At 41.1% G+C, this 24,774-nt stretch overlaps 2 protein-coding genes across 3 annotated transcripts; one reads left to right on the top strand and one right to left on the bottom strand.

Moving 5' to 3' along the window:
- Positions 1-1,955: 1,955 nt before the first annotated feature.
- mia3 (MIA SH3 domain ER export factor 3) lies at positions 1,956-16,509 on the bottom strand. The gene is given in 30 exon segments (XM_089022480.1): positions 1,956-2,668; positions 3,070-3,472; positions 4,979-5,050; positions 5,180-5,226; positions 5,295-5,339; positions 5,720-5,833; positions 6,122-6,207; positions 6,298-6,365; positions 6,445-6,480; positions 6,570-6,732; positions 6,831-6,969; positions 7,044-7,134; positions 7,199-7,260; positions 7,917-8,004; positions 8,090-8,212; positions 8,326-8,430; positions 8,521-8,592; positions 8,686-8,796; positions 8,885-8,962; positions 9,058-9,146; positions 9,222-9,243; positions 9,393-9,524; positions 12,126-12,256; positions 12,419-12,544; positions 12,547-12,756; positions 13,034-15,104; positions 15,214-15,300; positions 15,375-15,508; positions 16,268-16,457; positions 16,459-16,509. Coding segments are annotated over 30 exon segments (5,343 nt in total). The 5' UTR covers positions 16,495-16,509; the 3' UTR covers positions 1,956-2,456.
- A 214-nt stretch (positions 16,510-16,723) lies between these two features.
- On the top strand, positions 16,724-24,455 carry taf1a (TATA box binding protein (TBP)-associated factor, RNA polymerase I, A). 2 transcript variants are annotated; one of them, XM_089022487.1, is made up of 11 exons: positions 16,724-16,972; positions 17,197-17,358; positions 17,573-17,736; positions 17,865-17,978; positions 18,052-18,250; positions 19,273-19,394; positions 19,478-19,636; positions 19,714-19,780; positions 22,061-22,184; positions 22,283-22,437; positions 23,698-24,454. In XM_089022487.1, the coding sequence occupies exons 2-11, from the start codon at positions 17,229-17,231 to the stop codon at positions 23,799-23,801; spliced, it is 1,338 nt and encodes a 445-aa protein (XP_088878613.1). In that variant the 5' UTR covers positions 16,724-16,972; positions 17,197-17,228; the 3' UTR covers positions 23,802-24,454. The 2 variants fall into 2 exon arrangements, with proteins under 2 accessions (XP_088878613.1, XP_088878614.1); XM_089022488.1 differs by lacking the exon at positions 16,724-16,972 and having other exon boundaries at positions 16,992-17,358; positions 23,698-24,455.
- Positions 24,456-24,774: the final 319 nt, after the last annotated feature.

Below are 24,774 nucleotides of genomic sequence, written 5' to 3'. Positions count from 1 at the left end.
CAGAACAAATTCGGGAATGGGGCTCTGTCATATTTTAAATCCTCATATGAATTCGTGAATGAGTTAATACCGACTAACAGCGGCAATCAACCATATGTAAATTATTGCACACAAAACAAATCAAAAAACCTTACTATTTCTATATATTGGAACTGATGCTTTGCTGTTCACATCGTTTGTTTGCGAGTGAATTGAGATGAGCTTTTGATTTTATTTTACGTTAGTGTGTCCTCAGATTTTATTTTGGTAACAAATTGATATTTTGACTCCCAAAAGGATGGCAAGCATGGAACATGAATTTTGATTTTTTATTTTTTTTTGTTGGTGTGTACTCAGATTTTATTTTGGTAAAAATTGGTATTTTTTTCTCCCAAATGGATGGCAAGCATGGAACAACACTTCCTCAATCAGCTAAAACTCTAAATATTCCAGTTGAAAGTCTTAGTCTTTCCGTAGTTTTTAAACATACTGATAACAAAATAGAACGAGCAAATTGAAATGGAAACCTTTGAAGGACAACCGACGTCTCGGACAAGTTGTGTCCATAATTTGTAAAATGTCTTCAAATGACTTCTACTGAGCGTATTTTACAAAGATTCCACCGCATATAGCTATATTTTACGTTTTAAGACTCGCTCTGAATACTCAGGAAGTCTTGTTTTTGAGTTGGTGACGAGTCCGCACGTGACATCACTAAAGGACCGCCCCCTGACCGAAAAGACACATTGTAGCAGTCCTTCCATCACGTCAATGTATTTTGCTGTACATGTTTGGTCTGAGAACCGTGTTGCCCCCAAAAGCCGCCAGAAGAGGGCATCCAAGCTCCATATAAGGAATTTATCAGCCTGTGGAAGCGGAGGTGGCCACTGGAGGTCGCCATTTTGTGCCTCTTTTTTTTGGTTGAGAGATTTTCCCCCCAATGTTGCCTCAAAATGGCACATATAATTCTTTAAATCGATTGCAAACATGTATGCTTTCCTCTTCAGAACTATTTGAATCATATTCATAACTGGATGTGTAACAAGAAAGCATATTCTCCGAATCTGAAGCCATTGTTTTGATTCACAAGCAATGCAAAACGTCTTGGCGTGACGTCACAAACTGGGGGCGGGACTTTCTGAAAATGCCCAATTCACAGCTCAATTTTTTGCATTTTTATTAGTGTTTTGCATTTGACTAAAAATATCATACTCCGTGTTTTGGGTATTTTAGATGCCATAAAACGTTTTTCTGATGTCAGTTAAAAAACAAAAAAGTGACGTCGGTTGTCCTGTAAGCCTTTGAGATCTGGATTCAAAATTCATACACAAGATAAAATACATTATGTCCAATCAGAAATTGATTCAACTTCTGTGGACATTTCTCAATTGAAATTAGAGTGTGTGGCCTCCACATACCCGTTTTGTCATCTGGGCGTCTGGACCTACTTCTTTGGTGCTTGGATGTACACCCCAAACTATATTCATGGCCTCTGGGAACGCCGAGATAATCTGGGGTGCAACGTGGAATGAAACGTCCCAGGTGTGATGTGGCGGATTCAGGTCAGGTTAGGAGGCCGGTTCATCGCAAAGTTCACCATTTCATTTCGCCATCCTGCAAAGCGAAATCAGATGTGACCACACATCAAACATTCAACGAGTGCTGAAAACAGGCAATGACAAATAACGAGAATGTTCGGTTCGTTTTCCTACCTCCAGGCCAAGAATGCAACATCTTCTCGAAATGCAACCACTTTAGAGCGCCCTGTTGCTTCCTGGGAGTGTGCGCATTGAGAAAAAGCATTTGCATTGTAAATTAGCAGAGAGAAACCTTGATAGTTTTTCATTACCGGGACGTGTCTTATTTTTTCTGAGTACCCCCCTCAGTGACAGCTAAAATGCTTGGTCTCTCTAAAAGGAAGAAAGCATGTAAAAGTTACTTGTAGGCAAATTGTACTTGGATAACGCAAGACCAACACATTTTGCATTCTTTATTAAAAAGATTTCTACCAACATAGTAAAATAAGTTATACATCTGGCCATCAAATGACATTTCCTTTTACAGTCAAACTCCAGAGGAAATGTTTGATTCTGAAATGCTAGAAGCTAATAAACCTTTCTATCCCCTTCTTTTAAAAAATAATTTCCACAGGAAATGACATTTAAAAACCTTTAAAAAAGCAATTGCTATATTTTTTAAACACAAATCCTTTGACATACAGTGAATTGTTGCACAATTCAATGTTCAAAAAAAAAAAAGTGGCAAACCTTTCATCTCGAGTATGTGGATTTTTTTTCCATGCCATCGCTGATAACGCTCAAATTTAAGGACCATGTTTTAATATAGCATTTAAGTTTTTATTTCATGGCTGACATATGAAAGTCATGGTATATATTTATCGGACTTTATCTTGTTTAACATGACATGTTCGCAGGGAGTGTTCAAGTCCATTGCCACAGTTGGTGGCGTTTTTTTTTTTAAGGCTCGACCATATCTGGCCTCGCTGAGTCCTGAGATGCCTTTGGGGGTGGACCTCCTCCGGCCGAGGTGCGAGGGGGGCCAGCTGGAAGGGGACCAAAGGCTTCGCTGTGACCAGGATGTGGCGGGATAACAGGACGCATGTCCGCCGGGCCTGGGAAGCGCATGTCAGGAGGGAATGGTGGGCGTGGTCCCAAAGGCCCATGAGGACCTGCAAAGGAGGCGGTACAACAATAAGAAACGGAAGAAGCAGGGATGCAACAATGTGATTATGGCTAGATATCGGTAAGGCAAGATAACAGGCGACGAAAAGTTTTCGATTGCTGTTTAACTAATTTTGTTTATTTTGCTATTTTAATAAAAATATGTCATATGTGGCGCATATCATGTAGCAATATGCGCTAATCGTAATAGACTTGTGGCGGTGCTGGCGCAGTGGAGTTCCAAAGTTGCGCCAGTGGCTGTCAAAATGCGTCAATGGCGTGGCCCAGATGCATCACTGAAGCAGTACGTACAATGGGGTTCAAGTCTTGTGTTTCAAAAAATAAAATAAAAAAACATGGCCGGATTTACGTGGAACCAGTCGATGGGACTAAAACGGAAAGAACATACCATGTGGCATCGGTGCAAAATGATGAGGCGGACGGAACTGTGGCAGCGGAGGACCCCGAGGCTCCATGTTGTGGCCTGGGCCGGGCCTGGGGTGGATCGAGTGTCCATTGGGAGGGCGGGGCCCAAAGTCTCCTCCCATTGGCCCTGGCACAGGCATACCCGGGTGCCCGTTGGCGTGCAGCGGAGGCCCAGGAGGAGGGAGAGGCACATTTGGACCATGGGGTCCGGGCGCTGGATGATAGAGGGGTGGTCTCGGATGTCTGTAAGGACCGCCGGGTGGTAAGCGGCCGTGAGGTCCGGGAGGGAAGAGTGGATCATGAAGTCCAGGACCGGGTGGGGGCGGTCCGTGACCGATGGGGCCAGGTGAGTCCCTGATAGGTGATGCTAGGAAGGATCCAGGACCCTGAGACGGACATGAATTTTACTTTGGAAACACAAAAGTCCATACGCAACAATATCACGTTTGTCTTTTTTGACTAGTTAATAAACACAGTCCTATGATGTCACAATATTTACGGTGAGTGTGCAGCTGCAGACGCTCCCCTACATACGAACATTCGAGTTACGAACAACGGTACATACAAACATTTTTGTATAGGGTGACACAAAAAGATGCGTCTAACTGAGTGCCTCACTGCAGCAATGTTTTCTCCCGAAAGAGGAGTGTGTAAAAGTGATTGACAACAGACGAGTACAGGTTTGCTTGCAACGAAATGGTGGACATTTGAAACACATCTTGGGAAAGCCCTAAATTGACGAAAAATTTACAGAAATAGCCGAAACTCTGCCGAATGGGCTTCCATAAACTGAATAATGTGTGGTTGTAATTTGAAATGAATAGCTTTTTAATCAAAGCCACAATTGAAATTTTCATGGGGACGCATGTTTTTGGGTCACCCTGTAGTAACATATGTAGTATTCTCTCCAGTTGTACATACACAAATATCTTTATAGAGCAGATATTTAATTAAATGCTTATTTTTCAGTGCAAACCAATACAGGTTACTCATATAAACCTTAAACGTACGTACTTATATAAATCTTAAACATACTCATATAAGCCTTAAACACACATTCCATACAAACTTTCATAACTTTGCTGCTGTGAAATGCAAATGTCTCCACTGCGAGACGAATAAAGGTATATCCAATCCAATTCAACTATAGCACTGATGCAATTTACAAACAAATGCACCATACGAACGACTGTTCGGAATGCATCTTGTTCGTAAGTTGGGGAGCGTCTGTATTTGCATTGGGAAAAATACGCTATTGGGTGGGAAAAATACACTATTGGAACCGTTACAACCTCAGTTTGGTTGGCATTCTAAACTGAAGCCCTTAGTCAGACCTCAAAGGTAATCAGAGCTGCAGCTCCTCATAAATGGCACACACTCAAATATTTGGGTTGTGTTATTGACGTGGGGGCCGACACACACGTAAAAAAGGAGCTGCATGCCCTAGTTGCTATTGGAACAAAAGCTGTCCTCTGCAAATTAGCCCACCGGGCAAAAAAATAAATACATAAAATAACTTATTGAGCAGTGGATGTCTGATGTGCTGTAGTTTCCTATTTTGACATAAGGATTACAGACCTTGGGAGCAGATTTAAATTGTGCAATTTCATGAAAAAAATGCCTCCTTTAGCAGAGTCTGAGTCCACCACTTCACAATACAGCCACCACCCCCACCAAAACAAGCCACAAGCCAGGTCCCTGGTACCCCTCGAATCCACAAGCAAGAAATTAGCACCACCGTCAATAAACTGCTGCTTGTCGCGATTGCGTTCAAACCACTCCAAATGCAACGTGCAGTCAGTTCTGTTAAACAAGCTGCGGGTGAGGTCAGGCTAGGGGATTGCATACACCTTCACACAAAGCAGAGACCAAGAGACAGCCTCTTTACTCACTGACTCAGGAACCTCTTTGGAGACCTCGGCCTCTGTCTCGCCTTTTATGTGCGGCTCTACCGCTTGAGTCTGCTTCGCGACAAGGATAAATACAAGAGGGAGTCACGGTAGGAGTGGGAGCACACAAACCCATGTTACCAATCTCTCTCCCAGACTACACTCTGGGGTTTGACGACATACAAATAACCAAATGTGACTTACCGAACCATCCATGTTAGTCGGAGATGAACTGCGGGGTCCTGACATGTCTAACAAAGAAGAAACAAATAAAGGTTCAGTCATAGTTGACGTTTGAGGTTCAATCATCAAATCTTACCCATCCCGGGATAACGACTGTGTGGGTCTGATGGAGGGCGTGGACCTGTGAGGAGATCAAGAAAAGATGGGAAGTGATGAATGAACAATAAACCCTTCTTTTGCTGTTCTTCACGTGGAGAAAGAGGGTCAGGATTTGGGCAGAAAGAAGATGTAAAAGAAGGAATAAAGCAACGAGAAATGCTCTGCGCAGCAACTACAAGAAAGAAATGCTCTGCGCATGTTCTTTGGGACAAGATGAATCATGGTCTCAGCAAGAAGAAATCAAAACTCAAATCTTGAAAGGACTTGTGAAAAGGAGAATTGAAAGCTGAATGTGCTCAGGGAAGACAAACAACCAAAACAAGGAAACGGAGTGAAAAAGGCTTCAGAGAAGACGACAAGGGGGAAGAAAAAAAAGTCTGCAAAGGAGCCCACTGAACTCACCATACGGGTCAATTCTTCGCCCCACTGGGGCCGAGGGAGGGCGCCTGGGACCCTCGATCATTAACGGGGGGGAGGGCGCACCCCCACTCACTGGTGAAGGCCCATACGAATCGCCTGTTGTGATCAAACCACGACTTGAATGCAACATGGCAATAATTTTAAGAAACTGGATGGAAATGGATCATCAACAAATCGAAAATGACCACGCAGTGACCCTCAATCTTTATTAACCACGCAGAGTCTTAAGTAAAGCCGTCAGACTCTCCCAGCCAACGTGACTTTGCAGATTCGGCGTTATTTCATTTGGATTTAACCCTGCACATCTGAGAAACGGTCGACGAAGCATCGCAATGACTAAATGACCGCATACCATGGAGAAGCTAACGTGGGGAACTCGCTCACCTTGGCGTTGACCAGCAGCTTGTCCCGAGTTGGGTCTAAAAAGAGGAGCGCGGCGCTCATTCAGCTGCGACGTGAGTCCCGCCAACCTTTGAGGGAGGCCGCAACAAAGCCAAAGTTAAAATTTTGAGTCGGCAACATCACAAAAAAAGTCACATTAAATGAATCAGTCGACTTACTTCTCGCGCAATTTGGAAGACTCTAGCTTCTCTTGATTCAAAGCCCGCTCCGCATTACGAGCGTTGACCTAGTTAAAATAAAAATAAAAAGACGTTAAAATCTTTCAACGAAACATTTATTCCTCAACATACTGAAATCCAATGTACCCAGTTGGAGTGCGTCTTGTTTTCCTGTTCTTTAATCTAAAAACAAAAAAAAAATAATTCAATTCTCAGGAGTGGAGGCCGCTGATGCAAAGATGGCGCTTGCATTGGCTCCCGTGAGAGTCTACCTGCTCTTTATAGACCTCTTCTGTTTTCTTCATCTGCTCTTCCATCTCATGAATACGCTGCCGCAGGACTTTGACTTGCTCCTCGGCCTCCACGGCTTTGCCACCCACCTCGGACAGCATGTTCTCTTTGCTGCGGCGCTCGAGCTCCTCCTTGGTGAGCCTCCTGCCATGTCGGGGGTGGGGGGGAGAGAGCCAAAGCTAAAATGGGCGAGCGAGGCTTTGGAACGGGCATCCCGTTGACATTTGGGAATGTTAACTTACTGCTGCAGAGCGTTTTCCTTTTGCTGGTACATTTCCACCATGATTTCATTCTTCTGCTGCAGTGTTTTGAATTGATTTTCCACGTGGCTCTTCTCACTTTTGAGGGTTGCGATGCTGTGTTCAAGCTCCTGGTGTTTTTCTGCGGCAAAAACAAGGTTGCGCTTTACAACGCTGTTCTCTTGTGCGCGTTTCCCAGGCTTCTCACACACACACCTTCCAGAGCCTTTCGGCTTTTTTCTTCATTCAGCAGTTTGGACATGAAGCGGTCACGCTCCTCTTCGATCACCGTGAGCGTGGTCTGGACCTGAATCATGAAAATGATGCTTTAGGATGCCAGAAAAGCTTAGTTGAACTTTGCGTCACATTACCCTGGAGACATCCATCATCTGTTTGATCCTGTTCTTGACTGCCGTCTTCTTATCTGCGGGAGCTGTGAAAAAATGAACTGCTTCATGTCACAAAGAGGGTACAGCAAGTGATGAAGAATGAATGACTCTCTGTGTCATCATTATTTGTTATTTAGTTTTTTTTTACTTCAAGATGGCGCCGCGAGAGTGGCCGCCTTTCCAGCAGCTCCTGTATTTTGTGATTCTACTTCTTCCTATCCTTTCCTCTTCCCTTCATAACTTTGCTGCTGTGTTACTTCCGGGTGGAGTGAACGATGACGTGAATGGCTGCTGCTGCTCACCCCCACAAAAAAAAGGTCTTATCCCGTGACTGAGAGTTTTGAAAGGCGCTTAGAAAGTAAATGTATTATTATTATTATTATTAGTACTATTATTATTACCACTATTACTATTACTACTATCACTCCTATTACTATTATTACTACTATATTTACTACTATTATTATTAACACTATTACTATTACTACTATCACTCCTATTACTACTACTATTATTACTACTATTATTACTACTACTATTACTACTACTATTATTGCTACTGCTATTGCTACTGCTACTACTATTATTACCTATATTATTACTACTACTACTACTACTGCTCTTACTACTATTATTACTACTATCATTATTATTAGTCAGAATTTGGATCTGAAATTGTTTTTCTTGATGCTGGACTTACCGAGTTCCACTTCGCCATTTAACAACCCCTTGCCGTCGCTTTTTTGTAACTCACAGGCGTCGAGGTCGGCCAGAAGCTCCGACAAAACCTGGCAGGAGGATCATCTTGCGTTAGCTGATAAGTTGGTGAAATGCTTTGGGAAACATCTCAACTGCTGTACAACAAGTACAAACCTCCACATTGTGATCTTTGAGCACCACAGAGTCCTCCAGCTCTTTCTGGGCCTTCTGATAGACTTTAATCTGCTCACTCAGCGCCGTGTGTTTGTCCTCCCACTCTCTGATCGTAACTTTCAGCTAAAAAATAAAAGAATACACAAATGTGAATTGCAAAACATCCACTTTGCACCCCAAAACAGCAAATTAAAGACTCATGATAGGTTTAAATCACCAAAAAAAAGAGCTCTTACATTTTTATTTTCCTCTTTCAGCCCTGTGTAGTCCTTTGAAAGACATTTGTGCTGGACACTGTGTGCATCTTCTCGAATTTTGGCCTCATCTAAGAGGATCGTTGTCTGTGGGTGGGCGGGGCGGGGGTGAACATGTTGCATTTATTATTAGACCTCTCGAAATCAAATGCAGTCAAAATATGTCATCATTTGTACCTTAGCCAAAGCTTCCTGAACTTTCTTTCTGCTCAGCTCGAGCTTCTCGTTTGACTTTTCCAATTTTTTAATCTGTGTCAGAAAGCAATTTGCAGAGTAAATCAGACAAGGACAGTTTATAACATGCTGACAATTAATGATTAAAAAAATAAATAAAAAACACACCCGATTTCCAATTTGCAGTGTGTTTTCTTTTTCTTCATCAAGTTGCTTTAGGTACATCTTCTTTTCCTTCACCAGGCTTTCATATCTTTTTTCAGCCTCCAAAATCTTGCCCTACAAAACGTAGTACACCATTTAGAATTTTAAATAGCACATATTTAACAGTCATCTGAATAAAACAATAACAGATGTAAGGCATTACCTCCAATTTTTGCTTGTTTTTCATTGCACAGCTAGCAGTTTCTGCTGAGTCCTTTTGGGTTTCTTTCAGCTCTTCAGTCTTTTTTTTGGGAGGGGGGAAAATATACACACACAAAAACAGACATTTTGAAAATTATTCTATTGAAGCATGTTCACATTTCATTTCAAGCTTACCTGTTTCTGCAGTTCATTCAGTTGTGTCAGCGCATCATTTTTCTCTTTTTTAAGTGCTTGGATTTGATCGGCTAGCTGTTTTTCATCCACTGAAAAAACAAATCAGTTAGCCAAAATAATTTAGCGATATATTGATTTGTCTTACTTTTGGAAATGAATCTTACCAAGATATTGCCTTCTCTTTACCTGGAAAGAAATGAGTCAAGTCAGTGGTCTGTCCGTAACACATCATGCTAAGAGCACTCATTATTCAGTGAGGATAAGTCAGACATAAATATTATACTTTACTGATTGTGCTGAAAAAAAATCAAGCCTCACGTTGGTAAACGACTTACCACTAGCACAGTTTTCCAGAAGAATATGATGAAGGTCAGTATGCCAACCACAGCAGTGACGATCACAGCCTCCCAAGGACAGCCAAACATGGTTTCCCCGGGCTTCCACTCTTCTGGCAGTTGTGAAATTATCTGAGGGGATACACATGATGCAGTTCAAGGAATTAAAGAGAGGACCGGAATAAACAAGCCAAAGGAATATACAGCAGGGAAACTCGCGGAACTTAACTAATAAATAGCAGAGATAGAAATCTAGCTACAAAAAGCCTTTCCCCTCTAACAACACATGACAAATGACAATGCATTCAATTGACGTGTCCTCATTAAACTGATGTTTAATGGTACACGGACAAGTCACTAAAAAGAACTACTAAACAAACCACATCGCAGGCTGGAACAAACAGAATCTCGCAAATTAAATTCTTACGCTCGAATGAATGATTGTTGGTTTTCAGTATCCAGCTTTGAAAAACATCGGAGCGGTGCATATCAACAACAAAATAACGTCAGAGAATTGAGTCAAGTTCGGAGTGTAAATCATTTGCGAAGAGGTTGAACATGCATAGGCCATGATATGAACAAGTCAGCTCATCAATACAACATCACGACATGGGCATTGCTACGATTTTTTTTAATTAACTTACATGTTGAAATTCCTTAAGACAGAACATGCATATATTCTCCAGTTCCACAAAGGGTTGTTTTAGTATGTCGCTCTCCATGTCGCACTTTCTTCCTTACAAGAACCTAAATGGCACCAGCACGCTAGTGTGACATTTGTTAGCTTGTGAATGGGTTAGCCCAACACGGACGGCTATGATGCTACAAAACAAACGTCAAGTGCCTGCGTGCGTGTTGCAAAAATATTAATAACACAAAAATATAAAATATAATCGAACGAGTTGAAAGCCGAAATCGTGAAACGGCGGTTACGCTAACGGTAAACAACACAGATATGGGCAGGTTGCGGTAACAAAAAGCGGTACCGGTACGAGGATTAGATTTAGTAAAAAAAAAGGCTACTGTTTTGCGTATGGATGAATGCCAAGACGTTTATCCGTGACAAATATAAGATCTGCGTTTCAGCGAGCAAGCAGTTAAGCACCGGCTGCGTTGAACTTCAGCCTCGCCATACAACAAGACAGGTGGGGGACGGGGGGAGGAGGAGGGTACGCGAGACGTTCATGACAACTCGGAAAATTGTATAATTTACTTCCTCTCGTTTGGCAAACAGGTACACGAAATTGCCAATCGGATCGCTGTTGATTAAATCGATTTAATCGATCAATGCTGTAAAAGTAAAACCGAAACGCGTGTTAAAAACGTAGACTATATTAACAAATTCAAATTGACAGGTCAGAATGTAAACCGGCGAGATAAACTTCACAGTCCTTAATCATGACTGAAAAAACGTCATACTGTATTTGAATTTACTGTTTGATGTGTCAACTTGTGCAACAACAAAAAAAAAACAGTTGCTGAATTGCATTAAAAATCATTGCTTTTCAGAATCAGAAAGCCTTTAATTAACTAATTCATTACCATTTCTGAATGTATTGTGCGGGGGGAGGGTGTGGATCAAGCTACTGTCAGCCCTCTGGCCATGTTCTTCCCTCCCACGAGGGGGCAGCATTTGACTTTTGTACAGCCGCACCCACTTCCACTGCAGATAACTACAACCAAATAAGACTGACAAACTGTTTTATCTGATGAAAGAAGAGAGTAAGGTTTCTTGCGCTGCTCTGAATGTTTATGTAGTCCTAAAATATTCTGTGGGTCCTGCAATTTGAATGAAAATGACATGAAAATGAGTTAAAATCTATATTTCTGATGGTTTGTTGAAGTATGTCTTTAATATGATTTGTAAAGCAACTAACTGAAAGAAAGTGACAGGAAGATAATTGGATCAGCATTATTAGTTGTTGCTTCAATGTCTTAAAGGACAACCGACGTCTCCGGACAAGTTGTGTCCATAATTTGTAAAATGACTTCAAATCACTTCTACTGAGCGCATTTTACAAAGATTCCACTGCATATAGCTATATTTTTTATGTTTTAAGACTCGCGCTGAATATTCAGGAAGTCTTGTTTTTGAGTTGGCGACGAGTCCGTACGTGACGTCACTAAAGGACCGCCCCTGACCGTAAAAAAGACGCATTCTAACGGTCCTTCCATCACGTCAATGTATTTTTCTGTACTTGTTTGGTCTGGGGACCTCGTGTTGCGCCAGAAGAGGGCGTCCAAGCGCCAAATAAGGAATTTATCAGCCTGTGGGAACAGAGGTGGCCACAGGAGGTCGCCATTTTCTGCCTCTTTTGTTGGGTGAGAGATTTCCCCCCCAATGTTGCCTCAAAATGGCACGAATAAATTATTTAATCGATTGCAAACATGTATGCTTTCCTCTTCATTACTATTTGAATCATATTCATAACTGGATGTGTAACAAGAAAGCAGACGTCTTGGCGTGACGTCACGAACTGGCGGCGGGACTTTCTGAAAATGCCCAATTCGCAGCTCAATTTTTTGCAGATTTAGGACACTTTAAGTCATTTTTATTGGTGTTTTGCATTTGACTAAAAAATATCATACTGAGTGTTTTGGGTATTTTAGATGCTATAAAACGTTTTTCTGATGTCAGTTAAAAAACAAAAAAGTGACGTTGGTTGTCCTTTAAAGAAAAGCACAATGAAAACCCGTTTTTGTTGTTGTTTTTTTTTTGCGTGTAGTACTTACAAGAGTGGTCCACTCTGCAACTTTAGCCTTGATGACTGTAGCACCGCAACTCAGAAAAGTCAACGTATCTGAGAAGAATCCCACCTGATCCTCATGAAATTCAGATAATGGCTCGATGGAGTCTAGAGACCCTATGCAAACAACAATAGATTATATTATGGCATTGGAAGTCCTCGTGAAGAGCTAAGCTGCAGAAACCTATTATTCCTCAAGTTTTGAGGGAACCAGCTATGGCATAAAAGACATGTTTAACACGTATAAAACACTTTGTGCAAATGGTTTGGATTACCAACCTGAGGACGAGTGCTCAATTTCTCCAAGACTCTTGTCTAAATGACGTTCCAGTGTGGCTTGAGGAAACATCTGCATCTCGTCTGCCGCGTTGATACCCGGCCGGTTTTCTTTGTTTTTATTAAGTGTCCGCCATCTTCCCCCACACTAATATCCGGTGTCGTACGCTCCTCGGCCAAGAGTTCCTGGGCTTCTTGATCAATCTGTGCCGCCTGTTTTACAAAGTCCGCTACAGTATGGTTGCCGTCAGTCGCTATTTCTGCTATGTCAGGCTCCTTTTCCACTTCGTCAATGCGAGGCAAATCCTCTTTTACTTTCATGTCCGGTTTGTCTGCAATATCTGAAAAATATCACAGCTTTAGAATGGAGACCAGAAGTAGAGCAACTCAGTTTGGGGAATTGGGTGCCATTGATTCTGTTTTTTTTATTAATTTCTCCAAGAGTATAGCATGGAAATGTAAAACATTATACACACATAAAGACACTCCCCTACTAACGAACATTCGAGTTACAAATAACGGTACATACGAACATTTTTAAATGTATATCTATAATGTATATATATGCATATCTCTATATGTGTATCTATAAATTAATTTATAGATAAATATACATACCCTGGTCATGACTAACTCCTGTTCTCTCTTCTGCCAAACGTGCGCTGTCACTTGCTGAAGAATACTTCTGTCTCAAACTGAATGCCAGCTCCTGGAAGTCGTCCAGTATTTCCGTTTCCTCGTCTATCATATCCACCCGCTGCTCGTCATCATATTTTGAGTGCCGGCTATCCAAAATGTTCTCAATTTCATCCAGGATGGTATTTTCGGAGGTTTCCAAGATGTTCTCAAGCTCATCTTCGAGATTCTGCACCGTGCCGGAACGCGCAAGATGCGTAGCCTGTAACTCAGTGTCCAGGTCCAAGAACATAGATTCCAATTTGTAGAGATTCTTGAGTCCTAGAAACCTCTGGAAACGCAGCATCTTCTCTTCAGTGTAGAAACCCTGCAGTAGAGTCAGCCTCAGCACACTGTCGCTGTAGACCGGCTCGGGAATTGAGGTAACATGTGGACCTGTTCCTGGAGAGGGGTTTTCTGTGTCTGCATGATCGGACTGTGAGAGAGAAAGTGCATTTTCGTCTTCAAGTAAGTCTTCCCTTCCCTCATATTCGTCTTTATCCATCACAGTGTTTTTATCATCCACAATAAGGGATTCATTCTCAACGTATACCTCGTTGTGTTGATGAGCACTTTGGAGTGAGACACCACCGTCTGCCGGCTGATTGACATGCTGGCCGAATGAACCAAGGGATTGCATCGTCCTTGAAGGCACATCATGGTTTGTTTCAGGAGTGATGACTTCTTGGTGGATTTCAGTTTCATGTTCACCAAAAGCTTCTGTGGGGTCTTCCTTATCTTCCATGAAAATGCTGTTGTCATGTGTCTCTTTGTTCGCGACGTTGTCCTCTTCAGGCACCTTTTCACCTCCATCTGTTACCTTCTTGTGCAATTCATCTTGAGGTAAAGTTTGCGATATAGAATCAAATGTATGTAACGTCTCATCGGTAGGTTCAGGTGTTTCATCTTGGGCTTTCTCATGTTTAATCGTCAGGGCGCCACCGTCATCCTTAAGATCAACCACTGTTTCTCTAGAATCCACAAACAGAGAATTTGGCGAATCTGTAGGGATTTGATCCAAGGTCTCTGGTTCTTTGTGATCTCTAGGATCTACGGAAAGAGAATCCAGTGATCTTGTATGGAATGTATCTTGGTTCTCCGGCTCTTCATTTTCTTTAGGATGGGAAAAATCTAAATTAGATGAATCTCCAATGATTGGATTGAAATCCTGTGGCGTGGGGTCTTCTTGTGGTTCATCAAAAATTGCGAGTGGCTCTTCCTCTAAAATTTCTTCAGAACCAGCCCACATTGTGTCACTCCCATCAGAAACATTGTCACCAAACGGGGTCCACGTGACCTTCTCGTGAACAGTTTTTGAGTTATCCTCTTGCGCAACCATAGAAGTGTCCGGTTCGTCCTCTGAAAAAGAAAGGTGTTCTGATTGGTCGGCAACTCTGCGTTGGTCAGAATGACCCTCACATACTTCATTCTCCTCCTGTTCGTATGGAGTGACTTGCGTGGTGGCTTCAACCTCTGTGCTAACAGCATCAAAAGTTGACCCAAAGGAAGTTTTTAACCCCGCAATTTTCTCTCCTTGAGAAGTTGTCACATGTTCAGACACAAGATCATCTTTGAATAGAGAATCATGCATGTCCTCTTTGTGAACATCTTTGGTTTCATGCTTATCCAATTCAGCATCTTCAAGAAAATAGTCTGTGGTGGTGAATTGATCATTCCGTTCATCAGCAGCAGCATTGTCACTGTCATCAGATGTAACTTCTGTCTCAGGCACTTTTTCTTCTTGAGTTTCATTCTCCATTTCATGTTGAGAAAAGAAGACACTTTGATTATCTGAGGTCATGCCAATATCTTCAGCTCCTATTACATTGTCATCCACTATCTCCTCCTCCTCTGATGGGTTTGTGTCTTTCACAGTGTCCTTTGACACTTGGGTTTCGTCAGAATTCTCTTCATTTGCATCATCAATGTCCTCCGTTGGAAAAGCCAACAGTGAATCTATCTCATAGTTATCAAATTGGTCAAATCCTGTGTCGAAACAGACAAAATCTGTTTCCTGTAAAACAGACAGAAGTGGATTTGCAGCATTATATTTTTCCAAACAAAGAGAAATGCAAAAAACATGTAAATAAGTAAATTGATTGGTTCATCTTCACATCATCTACCTCTGTTGGAACTTCAACTTCTTGATCTGTATAAACATGATTTACAGCCAGGAGGTCCATTGGGAAATAACCAAAGTGACTTCCGACCTATAACAAAGAGGTGCACTCATGAATTGACAGAATTTTGATTCATATTTACATAAAAAGTATCATTTACTCACACTTCCAGCCCATATGTCAGCCCGTTTTCCTGACAATTTGTAGTATACATAGACCGTATCAGATTTCTTAAATGACAAGAACCGACAGTCCGGTCCTGTGAAATCTTCCACTGCTTTCCCACGACATAGGAGCACTAAAAAAAATAAAAAGCAGAGTTATGGGTGTTAGGATAAGCAAGCATAATACAGTAATCCTTTCAATGAATACCAATCTTCTCCCTTTCACAAAAGAGATTGTGAGAGAGGAATGGGTGTTCGTAAACGAGAATGTAAACACAGTCTTGCAAGGCTTTCTGACGTTGGAAATCTTACAAAAAATACAATACGTTCACATGCACTTTTATCTCTCTGCTTTGTTGTAAAAGAAATAAATAAAATACTTTTAAACACACTTTGATTTTGTTTGCGTTTTCGCCCATAACGGGGTAGCTGCATCTCCAGTTTTGTTTGGCAAATTAATCCGAATAATTAGGAGTTAACGTCGTTAAATTAAAACAAAGGGTGGTGACCTTTTATGTTGTGAACAAAATCCGTGATTAAATTTACAGCTGTGACTTTATGTCGAAACTTGTATTTGTTTATTTACTTGTCATTTTGTGGTCATTATTGGCGATTAGCTGCTAACACTAGCTAGCTAGCTAGTAATGCAGGCCGGAGCCACCAGGAAACCGGCCAACCAAGGCAGCGTCAAGGAGAATAACCTTCATCAATAATCGGCAAACATTCACATTCGCGTACAGACAAAGATAAAACATCAGCAGACCGCGTTATCACAGTTGCAAATATCGATTGTCAACAGGTCAAGAGATAAGGCTCCGTTTATGACTAACTGTTTTGGGATGGATGAAGATGCCTGCCCGAGAGACTGGTTAACTATCAACAGAAAAACTTACTGCTGCACTCCTCGTCGGCGCATCTCTTAAAGTCGGAGAATCGCTTCTCCAAAGCGGCAGTTGAGATAAAATTAAATAAAAGTAATAACAAGCCTTGTCGGTAAAAGTGCTTGGCTGCCATGCTGGCAGGTTTAGTGGTGAGCAGGAGCACTGGGGTGGGAGACGGACGACACGTCAGCAAGCAGTTGATATCCGGCTGGGTGTAAGCAACACGGATCGGTTTTCATTGCAGGCTACCCGGTTCCTCTTTGAACTGTTTGATTACTCATAAGAGTCAATGACGGTCTCCTGCATATCACCTTCAAAATCTGAACTTCATCTTCATTAATTTAGTAGATGCTGTTATATTAATGGACAACTTCCAATAAACTGCAAGCAGACAGTATTGCATGCAAATAACACACATGAAAGCCATTCGTCAATACATCAATATATAAATTTAATACATAAAATTTGTTGCAAGAAATGACTATCTGGATGTGTTGATCTTTTGACGTGCAGCATTGTCACTTCTAAAATTGACCAGATGAGGTCAGCCTCGTGCCGCATGAAATGTTACCGACCATAACATAGTAAGTAGAAGAATAAAAACCCCAATGCGGAGTCCAGTAATAACGTTGTAACTTTGTAAGTACTGTAATGCAATCTTCATTTCACCTCTAAAATCTAACGTTTGAAATTTACGTGGAATCGAAAAGCACACAGGTAGGAGCCAATTTCAGCATTTTTAAAGAATCGCCAATTTTGCCACTCTTGCATTCATAAAGTTAAAAGACAGCGTAGAGATGTACGAACGCTATGAACAATAGTAGTATCAACAATAGGATCATATGCATACAATGCGTGCAGTACAAGTATATATTCGTTTGTGTCTTTCTGTATTTATCTGTATCTCACTGTATTTGAACCTTCACCAAACGTGATTAAAGGTACCCCCGACAAGAACTATTACATCTGTATCATGGACGACCTGGAAAATGAGCTTTGGCCTCCTGTGGAGTTTGATGAACGCATTGATTCAGAGACCAACGTGACAAAACGTGACAAAGAGACAAAATCAAAGCTTCCATTGGCAGATCCATTCCCTGTTGGTGAGTAGAATATGCACATATCATCAACATTAGGCACCTTTGCACTTTCTAAATATGCACAACACAGCACAAGGGCTCAATTAAAAATTACCATGTCATTGCTCGGTTATTGATATGACCACAAGACTTAATACACAGAGACATTCAATGTACAGTCAGCTGCATTACCTTGAATGTCAGAGGATACAGCAATAAAATTGCCCTGTAATTTCAGCAACGATAAAGGAAACTGGCTTCCACAGGACCACAAGGCTTTGTCTCGAGAGAATCAGAGAGGCGATGCTGCATCACAGATGGCAGGAGGCTGCAGAATATATGGCGTGTTACCCCCAACAGTTCGAAGACACAACTGTTGTGCACGGAAAGCACTACAAAGAGGTAACGTTGCTGTTTCGTCAGGGCCTTAAGTACTTAGAACAGCGGTTGAGAAAACAAACTGGGATAAATGAAAATGGGGCTAACTTGTTTAATAAAATGGTCAGTAAAGAAGTGTGTTGGCTTTTCAGATTATTTGGAGAATAGCCATAGAACTCCTTCATCATCACCCAAATTCAACAATGGATGACTATAATATCATCTATGAGCGGATGAAACATTCAGGGTTTAAACATTACCTGATGGTAAGCCAACATCATCACTGTGTGAATGCACCATTCTGCTGTCAACAGACCGTTGACATCTTCACATTTCTAGATCTGTCTGGAGCATTCCTTCCACCTGTTGCTCCATGGCCAGATCGAAAATGCAAAGCGTCACCTCTTGATCGCTGAAAGCTGGAGGTATGGCAAAGAGTCAGCACGTCACTATCAGAGGACCAAACTGATTCAAGCCTACAGGAGTTTGCTGGATTACATTATTTGGTGTGACAAGAAAAATGAATCCTCCATGACCAGTAAGGCAATATTGTTTCACACATATTTAGATCTTTTGACGTATACCACCACCTACAGGTTAAATCCGTTTTTAAAGTTGACAGTATTTGTATATACAGTGATACCTTGGTTTACGAACCCCTTGGTTTACAAACTTTTCGGTTTACAAATGTTAAATGTATGAAAATTTTACCTTGGCATACAAACTTTACCTTGACATACAAACTTTTTTTCGTACACGGAGCTGCCTCAATGAGTGATGTGTCGCTCGTGAACGAGCCCTTTCTTCTAACAACAAAATGGCTGCCGACTGTTTTTGTCCTCTATTCCCCGCCCCCAGTCTTCGGTTAAAGCCAAGTGATTGGTGAAGAACGCAGCAGTGAGGGGAGGTGGTTTAAACCTTCAAGAGACAGGCAGACGACAGTCAGAGACTTTCATCTTTGATAGTTCAAAGGCAGAGTGTAGACTGCAAGTTTAAAATATCCCATCAATCATGCTCCACAAACAACCCGCACAAGCCATCTGTACACTTGATGAAAAATGCTATCAACCCAGCTAAGCAGAACACAATTGATGAGGAACTAGATAAAATGATCACAGAGAAAGCACCTACAAGGGATCATTCCACAAGATGGTGAAAGAAGAAGGTTACGTTCCTCATCAAGCGTTTAATGGCGGTGAAACAGGCCACTCCATTCCATCAAGCCATCAACGACCATCACAAAGGTAAATAAACAACTTTATTATACAGTACAGTTTATTTCTTTAATTATAATATCATAGCACATTTATTATACATAAAATAAGTGTATTTTGTGTAGTTTTAACACTTAGAAAGTAGAAATTTGTGTTTTATGGGGACCTTGGAACGGATTATTCTCATTTTAATGGTTTCCTATGGGAAATTAATTTTTGGGATACACACTTCTCGCCTTAGACACTCTGTCTGGGAAGCAATTAAGTTCGTAAGCCAAGGTATCACTGTACGGGACAATTCCGTTTAATTTCACATACAAATTCTGCTTTGTTTTCTCTTTTCAAGGTTTCGCAAACTCTGTAAGCAACCAAGAGATGCACAGTTACTTTAGACAGGCTTCAGTCAATTTGAAGGATATTTTAAATTATCCCGGTGTCTGGGATCCCTTCATATTGAGTTATGTCGAGGTAAACTTGTTTGATAACTTTCAGTGAGATTGAAGCATTTTGAGAGTGAATATTTATTTTTTTTTTACTTATTTTTGGAACAGATGCTTGAATACTATGGCAATCAAGCGGAAGCAAAGATAGTCCTGGAAGACTATGCGTATGACAGCACGTTCCCCGAAAATCCAAACGCGTATGTCTATCTGTACCGCTACTTGCAGAGACACAATGCATCAGTGAAGAAATTGATGAAAGTTTTACAGGTATTGCCCCCACTCACGTGCCACATCACTTTTGGATGCTTATTTTATATGCAAATATTCCTCCCTTATACCCTTAGGTCCTCCATTCTTTAGTTCCAAGCCATGAGCTGATGTTGGAGTATGGTTCTTTTCTGCTTTTGTCAGGTATTTTGAACACTCTAAATAAATTGCTTTACATGGAGCAAAAATAATTCCATACCTGGCAACCTTGGCTAATAGCTGCCCTTTAAAAGGACAACCGACATCACTTTTTTCTTTTCCTAACTGACATGAGAAAAACGTTTTATAGCATCTAAAATACCCAAAACATGCAGGCTGATATTTTTAATCAAATGCAAAACACTAATAAAAATGATGAAGTGTCCAAAATCTGCAAAAAATTGAGCTGCGAATTGGGCATTTTCAGAAAGTCCCGCCCCCAGTTCGTGATGTCACGCCAAGACGTCTTGTATTGCTAGTGAATCAAAACAATGGCTTCAGATTTGGAGAATATGCTTTCTTTTTACACATCCAGTTATGAATATGATTCAAACAGTTCTGAAGAGGAAAGTATAAATGTTTGCAATCGATTAAAGAAGGTCTTCCGGGTCATTTTGAGGGATCAAGACTGATTTGTAGTGTCACAGAAAATGCAGAAGATGGCGGCAGAGCTCCGTTGGAAAGAGTTTTATTTTTCAGCTTGGAATTTTTGTCGACGAATATCAAAGAGTTGTCTCGGTGTAACATACAATGATTCACCATTGCGTTATTTATGTGTTTTCATTCTAATTTTCCAATCAACACGAAGTTTTCAGACCAAACAAAGTATCGCAAAATGCATTGAGGTGATGCAATGTATGACCTTTGTCAGTCAGGGGCGTTCCTTCAGTGACGTAGGGTGAGGACTCGTCACCAACTCAAAAACAAGACTTCCGGAATATTCAGCGCGAGTCTTAAAATGTAAAATATAGCTATATGTGGTGGAATCTTTGTAAAATACGCTCAGTAGAAGTCATTTGAAGAGATTTTACAAATAATGGACACAACTTGTCCGGAGACGTCGGTTGTCCTTTATATGATTACAATTCCCGGACATATGCCGTACATTATTTAAAATGATAAAAAAATGCTAACACAAGCGGAAAAGCAGACATCTTACCATGCATGCGTACGTTATGCGTTTATCAATCCGACCTGAAGCAGCGATTAAAAAAACGATTATAGTGATAACTCCGCTTATGAACTTAATTGGTTCCCAGAAAGTGTGTGGAAGGATAAAAGTGCGTCTTCCAAACATTAATTTCCCATAGGAACCCATTAAAAATGAGAATAATCAGTTTCCAGGTCCCCATAAAACATAATTTTCTACTAAATAAGCCTTAAAACTACACAAAATACACGTTATTTTATGTATAATCAATGTGATATTGTATTGTAATTAAAGAAATAAACTAAAGTCGTTTCATTTACCTTTGTGATGGTCGTTGATGTAGTTGCCTCTCGATAATATCCGAATGAAGTTGCCGTGCTTTCTCGGCGATAATACCCTCACTTACAATGTCCCGTGCTAGCTGCTTTTCGTTAATCCAAAACAACAGAAGTTTTTCAACCTCTTCTATTGCCTGAGACCGTTGCTAAGACAACACAGAAACACCCTTAGGCACACGTAGCAATGGTCAACTTAGCATACTGGTACTTGGACACTAAGTCACACAAACGCACACCTCGTTTGTGTTTTTCGAGGATCTCGTTCTTCTGATCGACTGTGATTTTCTTTTGTGTCCTCTTCGGCTTCACACTAGCCTGTGGTGGGGTCTTTTTCTGTTCCAAGAGTACACCACTTGAAAACAAACCACGTATGCACTCAGAGATAGGGTGTGTGGAAAAGTAGTCCGGCGGCCACGGTGGCGCTGTTCAGCCGTGTGGTTTGGTGTTCTTCCGCCGAAAACTAGTCCGCCAGCTATTGTGGCGCTCCGTGTGTTTCCTGAAAACTACTTCGTAGGCCAAGATTATATTCTCGCGAATTTACTGTTCGTAAGGCGAAAAGTTCATTAGCTAAAGCGTTCATAAACTGAGGTATCACTGTACACGAGTGAGGATTACTTTTGCTGGTTTGCCGTGACAATAGTAGTGATCGGTAGCAGCATTGTCGTTGTCTACCAGCAGTTGAGACCAACTGGATTTGAGCAAAAATGGTCTTTGGAAGATCGGTCCGCAAATTTTTCCCCCCGTATAAAAGTTCTAGTACGCCGTACATTATTCAAAATGATTAAAAAAAAAAAACGTATAAACTACAGCAAAACGTATACGTTGACAGGTATGTACGGTAATTCATTTGTGATTATCTAACTTTTAGCAGGAGTTGGAGGATGAGTACGTGTTTGAAAGCATTATTGAGTACAAGTGTGTCTGAAGTATAATGCCCATTTTTATTATTTTGTCAAGAGGAAACAGGAGACATCAAGAAGGCTCTTGGAGTTGTCCTTGATATGCTCGACTTTGCCTGCTGGAGGACAAGCATGGACGCGTGGAAGTGTTTAAAAGACATCGTTAACAAATTACAGTTAAAGTACGCCATTATTCTTCCGACATTCGATTCACTTAACGCAAAGTCGCTTACGTTAATGTTAACTTCATCCGTCATCTGTATCGTGCGTGTCAAAACAGTCGCGACTGGAAGGAGGCTGTTGCAGAGAAGATGGCGACAAGAAAAGAGTGGTGGCCCGCACTGCACTTTACAAGGTTTCACGCTTCTGAGGATGCCGTGCAAAGACCCAAACTGATGGAAGTGAAGGCATCACTCACCAAGATCCTCTGTCCGGGTGAGCTAATGTCGTCTGTTTGGAGTCATCAGTCAAGTCAACTTAAGAAGCCACAAATTAGCTTTTTAACTCATTCGCTGCCATTCCTGAAGTTATTCGGGAAATGAAAATATGACGTAGAGTGCCATTGACAAATTTGTTCGGGTTTTGGTTTTTCGATAAAGCGCTAGCCAGACCTCTGGCAATGTTTTTCCCTTCCACAAGGGGCAGCATTTCCCCTTTTTCCATGTTAGTGCTTTGTTACAGCTTCAGTTGTTGCTAAAGCGCTATATAAATCAATATGTATGTATCGTATTGTATTTTGTGCAGCCTTCCCCATTTCAAGGTCAGATAACTCCAGACCTATATAATAATAGCTTATTGGAATCTGAATAGCTAGGTAGCTAATAGATAGCTAGCTAGATAGCTTAGGTATTAACTATTTTTTGTGTTAAAAGAAGAGAGTCTAAGGTTTCTCACACTGCATTGAATGTTTATGTAGACCTAAAACTCAATATTCGGTGGGTCCAGCAATTTAAGTGAAAATGTCAAAAACCCTCGCACTGGAGTGGGTGGACACATTTTTCCACATCGTCTGGCAGTGAATGAGTTAAGCATTCTCACTTGAACTCATTCACTGCCATTCCCAAATTCATACGGGAATTGAAAATATGACATAGAGCGCCATTACCGAATTTGTTTGAGCTTTTTTTTTTTCATGCTTGGTTGCCGATAAAGCGCTGGCCATGGCCTCTGGCAATGGTTATTTTCTTTTCCACAAGGGGGCAGCATTTCCCTGTTTCCCATGCTAGCACTTTGTTCCAACTTCAGCTGTTGTTAAAGCGCTATATAAAGCGCTATATATTTTGGACAGCCACCCTCATTTCAAGCTCATATAACTCCAGACCCATATAATTTAGGAATTAACTCGTTTTTTTTTTTCTGAAGAAAGTAGAAAGTCTAAGGGTTATTATGCTGCATTGAATGTTTATGTAGTCCTAAAAATCAATATTCTGTGGGTCCAGCAATTTGAGTGAAAATGACAAAAACCCTGGCACTGGAGTAGGTGGACACATTTTTGCACATCGTCTGGCAGTGAATGAGTTAAAAGTAAATTAGATGCTACGTCATGTGAAATCAGTGGATAATAGAAGCGAAAAAAATCTATTAGAAACAGTGGCTTTGAAATAAACGATTACAATGTTTATGGATCAGAATCAGTATTTTTAAGATAATAATCCAACAGATCTCATTTTATATCTGATGTATTTGTACTTCCAGATATGACGCTAACGTACCCTGCTGGACAAATAAATAATCAGCGACGAGAGATTCTGAAGACCACCAAAAATAAATTCAAACAATCCCACCAGGGGTCGTCCTAGCACTATCTGATAATTTTTTTGCTTGAATGGACGGTTGATATGACCACCTTTTCTGGACAGAAAGCACATTTAGCTCTAAGCCAGCCCTCATGGGTATTTTATGTGTTTTGTAGCATTCTGTAGCAAGTCTTGCTCTGTCCTCGGCTGACTTTTGCCACACTACTGCCACAAGTCGGCGTGCACGGACTCAATAATACACGCCGTCTCTGTTCGCTGTTGTCATGAGGTGACACAAGCGGCGCCAACCTCACAAACCACCCAGTGTGCTCTCATTTGGAAAAGTATGACGGATTGTTGACAGGCCCATGTGTTTTATAACAATAGCTGTCATAAACAACGTGCTTTGAAATTGCAGTCGGGTGGCAGACTAATACACAAACAGACGCTAATATTTAGTGCACATAATAAATTGTGGTCAGTAACTCCTACTAGACTGTCTTTTTTTCTATCTCATGCAACATCAGTCATGGCTCACCCAGCATTTTTGTTTACTCCTCTGGGTCATTTTGCACCAAACCGTGAAATAAAGTCTGCATTGCGTAGCATGCCAATTTAATAAATGAAAGTGTTTTGTAATCATTCTGCTTACTTGGTTCGGCTTGCCACAATGTTGACTGTGCAGCGTGTCTGTGTGTGTGCGTGTTGCTTTGCAGTCATTACATAAACCAAAAGCCCAGAGCACTTGCCTGTCTGTAGAAGCAGCTGCTGATCTGGGGATACAAGTCGCCTGTCATTTAAAAACTCCACAAACAGTCACTACTCAACATTCTTAACCAACACATTGAGATTGTGAAATAGAAAACATATTTTCACCGATTGGAGGTGGAATTTTAACATATCCCCGTGATAAATGGGCGTTCACTGAGCTTAACTCATTCACTACTAGACAATGTATAAAACATTTGTCTACTCCAGTGCCACGTTTTTTGTCATTGTCAATCGAATTCCAGGACCCATTGAATATTGAGTTTTA

The sequence above is a fragment of the Hippocampus bargibanti genome, linkage group LG19 (genome assembly GCF_051943395.1).
Source record: "Hippocampus bargibanti isolate YZ-2025 linkage group LG19, ASM5194339v1, whole genome shotgun sequence".
Taxonomy (NCBI): Eukaryota; Metazoa; Chordata; class Actinopteri; order Syngnathiformes; family Syngnathidae; genus Hippocampus; species Hippocampus bargibanti.
This window is presented reverse-complemented; position numbering and strand designations above follow the sequence as displayed.